The 12,992-nt window shown below is 42.0% G+C and overlaps 1 protein-coding gene across 1 annotated transcript; it reads left to right on the top strand.

Moving 5' to 3' along the window:
• The first annotated feature begins 1,420 nt into the window (after positions 1 to 1,420).
• Positions 1,421 to 11,962, top strand: txndc11 (thioredoxin domain containing 11). The gene is made up of 14 exons (XM_026171662.1): positions 1,421 to 1,692; positions 1,807 to 1,997; positions 3,078 to 3,174; positions 3,368 to 3,487; positions 3,909 to 4,006; positions 4,881 to 5,010; positions 5,095 to 5,188; positions 5,392 to 5,504; positions 5,623 to 5,826; positions 6,293 to 6,986; positions 8,461 to 8,648; positions 8,890 to 9,002; positions 9,319 to 9,399; positions 9,913 to 11,962. Exons 2-14 carry the CDS (start codon positions 1,873 to 1,875, stop codon positions 10,430 to 10,432), a joined length of 2,577 nt encoding a protein of 858 aa, XP_026027447.1. The 5' UTR covers positions 1,421 to 1,692; positions 1,807 to 1,872; the 3' UTR covers positions 10,433 to 11,962.
• Positions 11,963 to 12,992: the final 1,030 nt, after the last annotated feature.

Genomic DNA, 12,992 nt, shown 5'->3' with positions numbered 1-12,992 from the left:
TCAAGGATTTAAAATGCATGATGAATCGGTGTTTCATCTACGAATAAGAGACAACTTAAATTGTGTATGTATGTTTTGGCACTTTGTTACTTCCTGCCTAAAAAAAAAAAAGTACTTTATTTTCCTTTTTTTGCTTGAATCTGTGAAAATGCTTAAAAAAAAACCCCACCACTTTGAGAGATATGGAGGAGAGTTGTACATGTGCACCAACTAACTGAATCAAAGAGCTACTAGTTAAATACCTGGCATGTCTTAGCGTGGTGTGCTATTGGATAAAACTGGACAAGTGGAAGACAAAAACAGGAAGTGGCAGGCCTAATAAAATAAAGCAAGTGTGCACAGCCATCAGTAACACATGGTGGGGCCTCTGTCGTGGTTTGGAGCTGCATTTCAGTCCTTGGTACTCGGGTTCTTGTCAAAATTGAGTGAATTATGAACACAGAAAACTACCGTTTTGATCCACCATGAATTCCATCTGGAACAGATCTTAGCAATGCCTTAATTTTTCATGGTGACAATGATCCCACACACAGCTCCAGTGCAGTAAAAGCATACATGGATGGAAAAACACACAATGGAACACCATCAGTCCTCTATTCGTCTTCCCAGAGCCCAGACCTCAACATTATTGAAGGAGTGTGGGATCATCTTTAGCCAGAACAGAACAAGAGACATTGCATTAAAAAAATCAAGTATTTTTTTTTTTCCAAATACATTAGAAATGTACAAACTCTGTTTTTGTTTTATATACTGGATGTTTCAATAAATCACTGTCCCCATTTCCCATTTTCATAGCAAAATATAATGAAAAGAGTAGTAGCTTGAGATATTTGCACAGTACTCTAGATCCGGATATTCTACAGACATGATATCCCAGATATGAAATGTCAAGCTCACAGCCTGAGAACTGTGATGCTCATGTCCTACATGTATTGTTTTAGTTGTATTATGAGCATTTGACATTTAAGACAGCCAATGTCTTAAAATTATATCACAATAATTAAGAGTAAGTAGTGATAAGGTAATAAAATGGTCTAACAATTTACAACATTACTATATTTGGATGAATAACAGAAGATTAATAAGAAAGTAGCTCTAACACTAAGACAACCCATTTTATCAGGTGATGTTTTACCTATAGAGACCCTTTTTAATAATAATAAAAAAATCTTACACACCCAGTGTTCAGTTATTTTAGGATAAACTGAATCAGTTTGATGCAGTGATTTTTATACGAAGCAAAGTAACACGAGAAAAGAGTTTTCTCCAGTCTCACAATCAGTCACAAGTCCCGGGCACTTTAAATAATTCTACTCTAGATGTAAATAAGCGGCTTTTAAATAAAGTTTTATCGATTCATTTTTAAAACAACCTCCCCCTAGTGTTTTACGACTGTCGTAGCAGCAGCGGCTGTCGCCATAACAACGTAGGGACGGTCTGAAAAGAGCGCGTTTTGCGCCATACGGAAAAAGGAATAAAATCGCTTACCGAGGACCAGTTTAAATATTGTAATTATTACGACTAGTGTCGTTCCTCTTTAACATCCGGTAAGCTAACTGTCAGTGACATTTTTTAAACTCAGACAGCCATTAAAGCGTTAAACGCACTACGCGTTTTATTCGCGTAGAGGACTTTACTTCCTGCCCCTGGTGTCGTTGTTGCGGAAGTGAAAAGTCTACGTGTGGAAGAAAGGTTGGCTTGACCGTATTTGAACACCTTACACACCAGCACTGCTCATGTCCAATCCAGGTTAGCTGTTTCCGTCGAACCAGTCTTCCTCACCCATCCCTCCTCCCCCCCTGTTAGGCAAATGGATGCTTTGAGCGGTAGTCGGGGCGTATAAATGGGACGGAGAGGTGACGACAAGCTGTAATGTTGCGCCGGGTGCGGCAGTCTCTCCGGCAGGTGCTGTTTCTGATGGCCCGGAGACCGGATCTGCTCTGCGGGGCTATCGTGCTCGGCGTCCTGCTCGTTTTGGCCGTCAAGTTCACGTGCAGGTAAACATGGGCACGAGCTTCTGTTTATCCTCTGACAGCGTGAGCTTGCTTGTGTGTGACCAGGCTAACACGAGACCCCTTAAAACACAAAAGCTAAGTGTAATGGTTATTTAGGTGAGCGAAGAGCGGCGTTGTAACAGTGTTAGGTCGTGAATGAACTACCGGTACTCGTTGTCTACAGTAGTTACAAACAAGGGCTTCATTATTAGTGCTGCTAATCTAAAACTGACGTGTACTGTAGACAATGAGATTAACTAAGGACATCGCCTTAATCTTTCAAGGAAAGGTTGGGCGTTTTTTACAGTTTTCTCAGATAAAACCCAGAAAAGATTGCAGGGAGATCATAATGAGATTATTAATGTTTAAATAGTAATATCTGGTTACAGCCCTGACACACTGTGCTGTCATCATCTTGCAGCTTTGGCCTCTGCAACTTTACGGTTCTTCAAAGCTTATACCACTTGTCATTCAGTTATGGTGAATGAAAGTGCTGAAATCCTAAAGTGCAGCAACTGTTGCTGAACGATTGACTTGTTGGCTAAGCAGTTACTCAGTCGTCCTCTCGAAAACCCAGCTGAGACGATAATTGCCACAAAGACTGAAACTTGAAACCGACTCCACGCAAATTATACCAGGCAAATTCTGCTACTCGTCATGTTGAGGTAATTTTGTTCCCCCTGTAACGATGTAGAGACATTTTTGCATAGCCTCTGGGGGAGGCAGAATGTTTAACACAGCACAGTTTTTCACATTGCTTTCTGTGGACGCAAACATATAGCCTTTCCTCCCCTCGTATGCAGCTTAGCATACCCTCCATTTCCAAATACCATTGCTTCTACTCTCATTTTCCAAATTTAACACATGCATATTCCAATATGTGCAACTCAGAGTAGTATGCAAGGCTGGAGGTTACCTGTAGCATTAACATCAACCGATGATGGACACACTGCCATGATCAGCGAATCTCGCGGAAGTGACACAGAGTTATAGCTTATGGATTTAATAACCTGGCAAGATCTTATTATGTGACCGTGATCTCTTTGCACCCCTCAGCGTTACTCTTCTCATTTATTTCTGTAGTCGTGCTAAGAATGTGGTGGCAGCAGCTCGGCCTCCGGTGCGTTTCTTTTCTCCTGACGCCCCGGTGGTGGATCTCTACTTGGGTCAGCTTGACCAGGTGAAATTCAAGGATTCAGACTTGATGGCATTCACTGTATTTTCCTTTGTTTGATACTTCATTTGCTCAAATTGTAAAAGAGAACAAATGGAAAGAGCTAAGAGGGTTTCTAAAGCTCCAGTTAAATGTTTTGGCATTGTTGTCATCAAACTTGTGGTGCTCTGTGAGATTGAAAGGGTTTTTTTCTTCACAGGTGGAGCGTCTCAGGAGTGTGGCCGAGGTGTCCTTTATTTTCTTCTATGCACCATGGTGTGCTCACTCTATGGCTGCGCGACAGGAAGTGCAGCAGGTCGCTAAGAAGCTGGCCAAACAGGTACAAGTGAACGGAACCTCCACCACTCAGGATTGTTTAAACATCAAATATTTAGATGTGCTTTACTGGGCAAAGACTAAGGAAGCTGGAGATTGTTCTTACGTGGACACGTGTTATGTTATCGCTTGTGACGCAAAGTGTTGGGAAGAGTTTATAGGAGCAGCTTGACAGACTGCAGTAAAGAGTGACTCTGACATAGTTGAGTTAATAAAATCTGTTCCCTTCAGCTTAAATACACACTCACACATTTTTAGCTTGTGTCTCTCTCTCAAATGCAAATTCATAGTCGACTTGTTATGGGCGTGTTTGTTAAGTACATGAGTCATTACAGTGTGTGATTTTATACCATTTTGTGTGTAGTCTACACATAATTTTGCTTATCTTTGTTTCTTAATGTGTCTCTTCAAACACACAAACACAGGTGCAGTTTGTGGCTGTTAACTGCTGGTGGAGTCAGGGGAAATGCAGGAGGCAAAACCGCTTCTATCACTACCCCGTCATCCATCTGTTTTATAGAAGGTGAGACGGTGGGCTTCTCTTCACTTATGGTGGGAATTTGCTTTCAATAGCTTTAGCAGACAAAGACGAATTGGGAAGCCCCATAAACGTTAGCTCAGAGAAGACGATGTTTGCACGTGGCTTCTTCTTTGCATGATAGATGGCACAGCCGAACTGTGTTCACAGACGGTGATTTCTGGAAGTGCTCCTGAGCCCATGAAGTGATTTCTTTGACAGAGTCATGCCTGTTTTTAATGCAGCGCCTCCCAAGGGCCTGAAGATCATGAGCATCCAATATTGATTTTTGACCGTTTCGCTTGCATACAGAGATTTCTCCAGATTCTTTGAATTTTTTGAGGGTATCATGTCCCGCAGAGGGTGGGCTAGTGAAAGTCTTCACAGTATTATGTAGAGAAAAATTATTTCAGAAGTTTTAATAGCATAGGAATAGTAACTCTGCCTCTTGAAGATGCTCTTTCTTTTATACCTAATCATGTTGCTGACCTATTGTAAATTAAGCAGATTACAAAATGTTTTTGTTGTTGTTGGGTTTTTTTTAGTACCACTTACTTTTCCAGCTTCTTGTTGACCCCACCCTACTGATATGAGACCTGTTGCTGCCATCAAATTCAAAATGAGCTCATATCCAGAAATGATGAAATGTATGAGTTTAAGCAATCAGTATGTTTTGTTTGTTCTTTTATGAATGAAATAATTTTTTATTTACTTTTGTATTTGGCTGTTCATACACAACTTCAGTCATAGACGCGCATATTTAGAGAGGCTAAAGATGTATTTTAATGCAAAACTGTGGGAAACACTTTGAATGTTTTGTTTCTTAATTGTAATTTAATTATGATTTGTTGATATTTATTAGCATCTGTGTTTTCCACAGGTTTGGGCCAATAGAGTATAGAGGCCCATTTTTGGCTCCATACATAGAAAGTTTTGTACTCAGAGTCATCACACCACTGACTTACCTCCCATCAAGAGGTCATGTTGAAGAGTTCCTCTCCTATCACGAGGTATATTTGAGCTTTATACTTCTGTCACTGAATCACCCACAGAGTGCAGCCAACTGTAATGATCTGCGTCTTGTGCGTTTCTAGCCTCGAGTGGTGGGTTTCTTCCAGTTTAACTCTTCCCCCCAGCCGCCAGGATACATCACATTTCTGTCCTCTGCCCTGCAGGTCCTAAAAAGGGGTAAGAAGTAATCACGCAGCTTCAAGGCTGATTGTTAACATGATAAACATTTTGGCTTGTCAAGCATGGGATTAGAATTCGAGGAGAGGCTGCTGTTGACGAAAAGATAGCAGTGGTTGAAGCAGAGAGAACCTAAATGTGCATTTTACGATAAAGGGAACATAAATGGTTGAAGTCACAAGTTTCTCTTTTTTATGGTGCAGATTTCCGTGGTGTTGTACGTTTTGGGGTCGTGACCAACAAGCAGGTGGCAGGAGCCATCTCACTAACAGAGGATGAAACGGTTTTTCTCCACAGAAGATTTAACTCCTCTTTGGTAAGCAGCGTCAACGCATGTTGTAGATGTGGTTCTTCTAGAAAAAGCAATTAAACACTAATGACTTTAAAACTGTGGATGTATATGATGCTGTATGTTTATTCATCTGTTGTTTAAGATTTTTCCCAGGAACGACCTTAACTTTACGTCTGAGGCCATTTGTAGATGGGTGTTTGAAAACCGTGAGACGGTCCTCCAGTGGCTGCAGCCCCCGGGAACGAAGTCTCGCCTGTTAGAAGAGGAGCTGACTAAAGGCCCTGCACTGCTGCTGTTTGTGCCGCACGATCCTCTGGGATCACAGCCCAGCCCTGCGCTACAGCAGGTGAGCAGAAAAAATCAGACGAATATCATTTTCGAAATGACAGAAACGCTTTATTCTCTTACAGATTTGATTTGCAGCTATACTATTATTATACACTGAGCTAATGTCATCTGGCTTACCCATCTTCATTTAGCTGCCCTGTATTTAAAAAAATAAAAATAAAAAAGGTCAGTTTCTCTGATCGTGGAACTGAGACTTAAATAAATATTAAGTATGCTGGTAAAGGGAACTTTTACAGTGTAAGAAGCAGGAAAACGGGCAAGCATAAGGATTTGAGGGAGTTTGAAAAGGTGACATGGTGATGGCTATATTACTGGGTCTAAGCGTCATCTTCCTCCTCCTCAGGTGCTTTTTATATTAGAACTTATTTTGTATGTGTATATTCTGTAATTGTGTTGTTAAACACTGTATTATTCTCCTTAAGTTCTGCAGATTAAATCATTTTTAACCCATTTTGTTTTTCTAGGTTGCAGACATTGCTGTGCGTTACCACTCCTGTGACAACAGCCACCACTCCAGCTGGGACAAAAGTTTCTCCTTCCACTCACTGTGCTGCCAGTCAGTTGTCCTCCCACAGTCGAGCACAAGCGTGTGTGAGGTGTGCCTCAGCCTTTCGTGGCCAAGCTTCGCCACCTCACCTCTGCACTGCTTGTTCCCTCCCTCGATCCAGGGAGGAGACATATTTCAGACTTATCTCAGACGCTGCTGCCTCCACCAGCTCCCTTCCCCCGTGTCCATTAATAGTGCAACCGCAATGGGCTGTAGCAATTTTCTGGACAGCTACAGCCCATTTAGTCAATACAGTGCCTGCTGCAGAAAAGTAGAACCTCAGCTCAATGAATCACAAGCCAAAGAGGAGTCAGAGATGCAAAGCGTTCCTCCTTCCTTGATCCCTCCATTCTCTGTCCCTCAGCCGGAGGGAGACGGCATCACCGGGCTCCGTTGTCAAACCAACAGGACACTCAGGTTTTATGTGCTGGATGTTGCCCTGAACTGGCCTCTGGCAGTCAGGCTCGGAGCATCAGGCAACAGAAGTGCTTCTCTTGAGCAAGAAGATGATAGGGGCGGTGACGGGTCGTTTGCTGCTATTGTGAACCTGAAGGATGAAGTTCATTATGTTCTTCAGCACACTCCAGCAGCCACACTAACAGAGTCTCTGGGTAAGACATGGACAACTTTCATTCATGTAACACGGGCTGGTTTTGTTTTGTCCCAAAAGCTGGGAGCTCAAACGATTTGCAATTTTTAAGACATCTGGTGATTTCAAAATCCCATATTGTGTCTCTTCGGTCTCAGACTAGTGGGTTACTTGTGGTTCCCAGCATATTTAAAAGTAGAATGGGAGGCAAAGCCTTCAGTTTTTGGACCCTTCTTTGTGGAACCAGCTCACACTTTGGATCCAGCCAACAAACACCTTCTCTAATTTTAAGATTAAAAAGGTTTAAAACTTTGATTGTTGATAAAGCACGTAGTTAGAGCTTGATCAGGTGACCCTGAATCCTCCCTTAGTTTTTCTCAAACAGGTCTAGGCTGCTGGGGGTTTCCCATGATGCACTGAGTGGTTTTTCTTTACTCACCCTTTTCCACCCACTATGTGTTTATACAACACTCTGCATTCAATCTTTAGTTATTATTAGTCTCCCACTATCGCCAATTGCTTGCTGAAAGTGAGTTGTCTGATTGTTGGGGTTTTCTCTGTGTTATTGTAGGGTCTTTACCTTGCAATAAAAAGCGCCTTGAGGTGACTGTTGTTATTTAGCACCATATAAATAAAATTGAATTGTTTTCAGGTCACCTGGTTGTTGTGTGTGTTGCCAACAGGGAAGCTGCTGGAGGAGTGCCCTCTGTTAGACAAACTATACAGTGGCAACACTCATAACATGGTTGAAGGTTGTTGTTCAAGTCTCCTTGGCGTTTTTAATTTTCATTCATTGGCCGTCATAAATGGTGATACTGACACTGGCAAATAGTTAATATTAGCCGAAAATATCCACCTCCAATATATCAGTCAGTCACTGGTTTCTACAAATGTCTTTAGGGCCTTTGTAAAGATGAGTCATCTGTCCTTGATGACATTGTGATGGTGCATGCACACATCTGGCCAGATACAGTGTGAAGTTGGCATAAAAGTTATAAAAATCATTGAATTCAGGCCGTCTGGTTTGCAGGAAGTTGGCCTGTAACAACGTTTTAATCGTCCAAAAAAAACACTTTCTTTAAAAGATCCTCTTCCTTACTCTACTCAAAATAGACTCAAGCGGCTCTCTCACTACAATGTCCGATATTTAGAAATACTGAAAGAAATCACAAGTCATATTATCTCACATGACGAGTCAGGTTAATGACCAAAAGTCAAACATTTAGTGGCTGATAAATCAAAAGTATAATGAGGGCGCTGGGTCGAGTTCCAGCTTCTTCTAGTGAAGATTCTCGCCTCTGTCAGTGCTCCCCAGGGTGGCTGTGGCTACAATGTAGCTTGCCATCACCAGTGTGTGTGAATGGGTGGATGACTGAATGTGTAGAGCGCTTTGGGGTCCTTAGGGACTAGTAAAGCGCTATACAAATACAGGCCATTTACCATTTGAATCGTATTCTTGGGCTAATTCTGTGTTCATGTTGTGCGTTTCATTGCAGAGGCCTTCATCAGGAACTTCAGTGCTCCCTACAGCCTCTTGCAGAGACACTTGGTTGGAGAGGAGGACAGGAAGGGAGCTGAAGAGGAGGCGTCGCGTTCAGACGAACACACGCAGTCACCTCCACGCTTCCTCATCACAGAGTTGACCACTTCCTCCTTCCTGCCCTCCGTCATGGACCTTCAAAAGGTGACTAAGCGTTCTGAAACACCCTCAGCAAATCAAGGCAGTTTGTGAAATTCTGAATTTCTTTTAAGAATTTCTGTAAAGCAACTTCCATGCACCTAAAAATAAAAACATTAAGATATAAAAACAGCTGCTTTTTACAGCTGCAAGCGTGATTTTAATGGAGGCTTAGTATGCTGCGTGCTCTACTTATGGAAGCAGGTAGTTTGCTAAACTCCTGATGATGCCAGTTTGTGTGTTGTAGGACGTGCTGCTGTTCTACTACACTCAGTGGTGTGGATTTTGCTCTGTTCTCAACCACATCATCATCCAGCTGGCCCGATTATTACAGGGAAATGGCACCATCACAGTGGCCAGGTACAGTTACTGTCTGTTTACAGTTTTTCTGCAGTCCCGGTTGTAAGTGTACCTTTGATGATAGCCTGAGTAAGAATTAAGGCAAGGTGTACCTAATAAAGTGTCAGGTTAGTGTATAATGTGTGATTGAGGTGTCTGTGTTTTGAAATGTAACAAAAAGCATATTTTAAAAACATTTCGGAAACCGGGTGACCTAAACACAGTTTCCCATATATTTATTTTATTAAGCGTGTAAAGCATACGAGAGAATATTAGCAGTGTGACCCTCATTTTTGAAGAAAAAAAGTGATGCCAGCTTTGTTTTTCCTTTGCATAGGGTGAATGTTGCACGTAATGACCTCCCCTGGGAGTTCATGGTGGATCATGTTCCCTCTATTCTTTTCTTTCCCAGATACAGGTAAGAATAAATGCAGAGAGGTGTGCACAAACAAGGGTGTGGCCAAAGGGGGGGGGGGGGTTGGATCTCATATTTCTGCAAAAAATAGCTTTGATCTTCACACTGCCTCAGTGGAACTATAACTGCAAATGATATAACTATAATGATATAACTTAAATGATACACACTGAAATGCCAAAGTGTTCATTCTAAATGTAAAACAATACATTTTATTGAAGTCCTACTCATAGTCCACATATGAGTGATTAGGTTTATGGCCTACTACAAGCTAGCTGCTTTACTTTGTATATCTCTCTGTTAATGTAGCTAGTAATTATTACATTGCAATAAGTTGCCTTTATTTTTTAAACAGTTTTCAAGTGGCTTCATTCATGTGTTTAAGACCTATTCGAATACCCGTCTGATTCTTAGTCCTTCTTGACACCTCAGTTAAAAAAACAACAAAAAAACTTTCATCAGTGAATTTCAGCAGAATATTTTTCACTCTTGTGTTCTTTTTCTCTTCCCTTTAAGAAAACACCTTAGTGTGAAGTTTCCTGACAACCTTCCCATCACATTACCCAACCTCCTCCGCTTCATCCTGCAGCACTCTGGCTCTTTGCATCACGTGCACAAACAGTCTGTTGAGACAGAAGGTCCCGGACACAGTCCTTTCCTTGGGTCAGAGTTTCTGACACTCCAGCGTGAAGTTCAAGCCCTGCATCACGCCCGGGAGCGTCTCTCCCAACAGCTCGCGCAACTATGGCGCGACAACCGACGACTGAAATTTGAGGCCCGCGCCTTAGAGACCGAGAACGCCGAGCTGCAGCGAGAGAGGCGGAGCTTAGAGGAGCAGCACCGGGAGAAAAGCCGGCAGCTCAGTGAGGCAGTGAGGCGGCTGCAGGAGCTGGCAGACGCCTCTGAAAATCTGCTGAATGAGAACACACTGCTCAGGGTCCTGCTGAGGGCGCTGACGGACAGGACAGAGGCTAGAGAGCAGGCGGAGGTGGAGAGGAAGGAGACGGAGCAGAAAAGAAGCCATTTGGCCTCCTGAGCACAAGCCTTATTTTCTGTGAGAAAATAAGGCTGACATGAGGAGATCCTCTTCAACTGCAAAAGGCAACGCCCAGTAAATTTTCTCACAAGCAAAAATAAAGAAAAGATGACAGTTACCATCTTCCAAGAAACACTGCTACTCAGTCAGGCAGGAATATAAGGAGAGATGAGTAGGACAGGTGGGAAGGCAGTGAAAGAAAAAACACGCAGCTCTTGTGCTGTGATCATATGAGCTCGTCCAACTCTTTAAAGTTCCGTGCCAACTTTCCAATTCAGACTTCCCAGCTGTGATGCTGCGCTTGCAACGATTTATCGACTGTTAATTGTGAAGGAATAACAAGAGAATCTGGACACACCCTGCAGCCAAATGAAGCTTCCTTTAATTACTGTAAACCAAGTGCAAGATAGTTTCTTTATTAGAAAATAAAAACACCATGGATGGGCTGGACTCACCTGTATCCAAAAGTCAAGGTTAGTACATTTGAAGAGCAGTGATATACTCTGCAGTGTGAGTTTAAGTGATTCACCCATGACGCAGTGTTTCGCATGGAAAACCTCGCTTGGAAAGGGAGGCTACGATACTCTTAATGTGAAAATCCCAGACTTCGTGACATTTGTCTATTTAACCTTTGGAGGCATAAATGGAAATTGTAATCAAACACTGAGGAAGTCTGGACTTGAAAACAAATAAAGCTCTGAAAGAAGGCCCCGGGCACTTTCCAAGAACTCGCAGGATGAGCTCACCTGCTGTTCTGTGAGCTGAGAGTCACATGACTAACCTCCTGGAAACGTTCCCCATTAATTCCTAAAATTCAAGCAGCATTGGCTCACGTTGATTCATTATAGTTCATGTGACACGTTCATGTGCTTGATTTATTTTCATACTTGTAGTTCTTGTCTTTTTAAGTTGTGTGTGTGTGTGTGTGTGTGTGTGTGTGTGTGTGTGTGTGTGTACATGATGAACAGATTGGCTTCCTTAGTGTTTTATGAAACATCCAAATGATAAAAACATACTGGTAGGAATTCCTTTAAAGTACATACTTTTACACTGAATAACAACTCTAGCTCTGAATCTTAATTCCTATCTGGCATTTATAGTTCAGTGCTGGCTGACTTTTAGGAATTTATGAGTAGCTTTCATCACATTCTCCGGAAATCTGTAAAACACAGCTATGTTTTTCCTCCATTGTTTACTTTAAAATGCGTTTGCAGTACTGGTGGTGCAGAATTTGGCTGCAGGGAGAGGGCTACTAATAAAACTGAGAAGTAATTTCATGCCGAGTACATGCTCCCCTCGTTTTGTTTGGAGCTATTAAGTGGACTCGAAACAATCGGTAAGGTTTTTTTTTTTTTTTTTTTTTTGTGTGTTTTTGAGGGGACACAGTTGTTTTGTGAAACTGATCTATTTTTACAAGAATCCTTGAATCACTAAATATTTCTATGTAACTATTCAGGTATTATTAACATGCTGCAATTGTTTACATGTGAAATATTGCACTGGTTTTTACTGATTAAAACTCTTCTTGTATTGATGTGCGTCTTTGTGTTTGAGCACAGTGTTGTGTTGAGATACAGTTGATATACCAGCTTTTACATGTAAGGACATGATAATAAATAAAATAATGTGGTCCTTTGTAGGACTTAAAATGTTAGATGAACAACAACACGTGACATGTGATGCTGTGTCATTGGTTATTTAACACAAATTAGGCCAAGATTGAGAAGCAGTGTGTGGGAAACTAACTTCATCCTTACTGCTTCTATAGGAAATAAGAAGGTGCTCGATTGACTGATCATGAACAGGTGTGAGCACCTCTGTGAAAGCTGAACGTCTGGCAGTTTGTCGGTCTGTAGCATTCTGGGAGGGTTGTGAGGCACTTTCCAAACAAACTGTAGTTCATCATTATGCATTGAAAACAATCAACTGGTCTTCCCAAGAGTGAACATCCTAGCAACCTTCGCCCATGGTCAGAGTGCAATATTAAAAGGAGCTGCTTTAAAAAAAAAAAAACACCCCATGAGCTTCATCTAAGACTATAGCTGTCGCTTAGATTCAGAGATGGGCAGTAACGCGTTACTGTAATCTGATTACTTTTTTCAAGTAACGAGTAAAGTAAGGGATTACTATTGCAAAAACGGTAATTAGATTACCGTTACTTTCCCGTAGGAACGCTGCGTTACTGCGTTACTAAAACCGTGATTTTTTTGCGAGAATGTCTCACGACAGTGACGTAAGCGAGTGCGCCGTTAGTGACAACAGCTGTGTGCAGATCAACAATGGATCACATATAGATTGTGGGAGAGAGTATGAGCGTGCAGCGTTTAAAGTGTGGAAGTACTGACCTTACTTTGAGTTTGATTCCATAAAAAGTGACAAAAACGTTAGCGTCCATTGTGCGTGGGAAGAAAACTTCTTTTTACAGCGAAAAAAAACCCCTAAACGTCCGAGCAAGCACCGAGTGCGCAACGACGTAATGGGAAACTCACAGAGAAAGTCGCGGATTCTTCAACTGACCGCGGCACACACACCTGCACCAGGGTAAACCTCCGCCTACCCC

The sequence above is a fragment of the Astatotilapia calliptera genome, chromosome 6, assembly GCF_900246225.1.
Source record: "Astatotilapia calliptera chromosome 6, fAstCal1.2, whole genome shotgun sequence".
Taxonomy (NCBI): Eukaryota; Metazoa; Chordata; class Actinopteri; order Cichliformes; family Cichlidae; genus Astatotilapia; species Astatotilapia calliptera.
The sequence above is the reverse complement of the archived record's forward strand: the minus strand, read 5'-3'. Positions and strand labels throughout refer to the sequence as shown.

Bases quoted from the DNA above. Each gene is read 5' to 3' on its own strand.
- txndc11 (XM_026171662.1), top strand. From the start codon at position 1,873: ATGTTGCGCCGGGTGCGGCAGTCTCTCCGGCAGGTGCTGTTTCTGATG. The intron at 3,175-3,367 runs GTGAAATTCAAG...TTTTCTTCACAG, and splicing joins ACTTGGGTCAGCTTGACCAG to GTGGAGCGTCTCAGGAGTGT. The intron at 3,488-3,908 runs GTACAAGTGAAC...ACACAAACACAG, and splicing joins CTAAGAAGCTGGCCAAACAG to GTGCAGTTTGTGGCTGTTAA.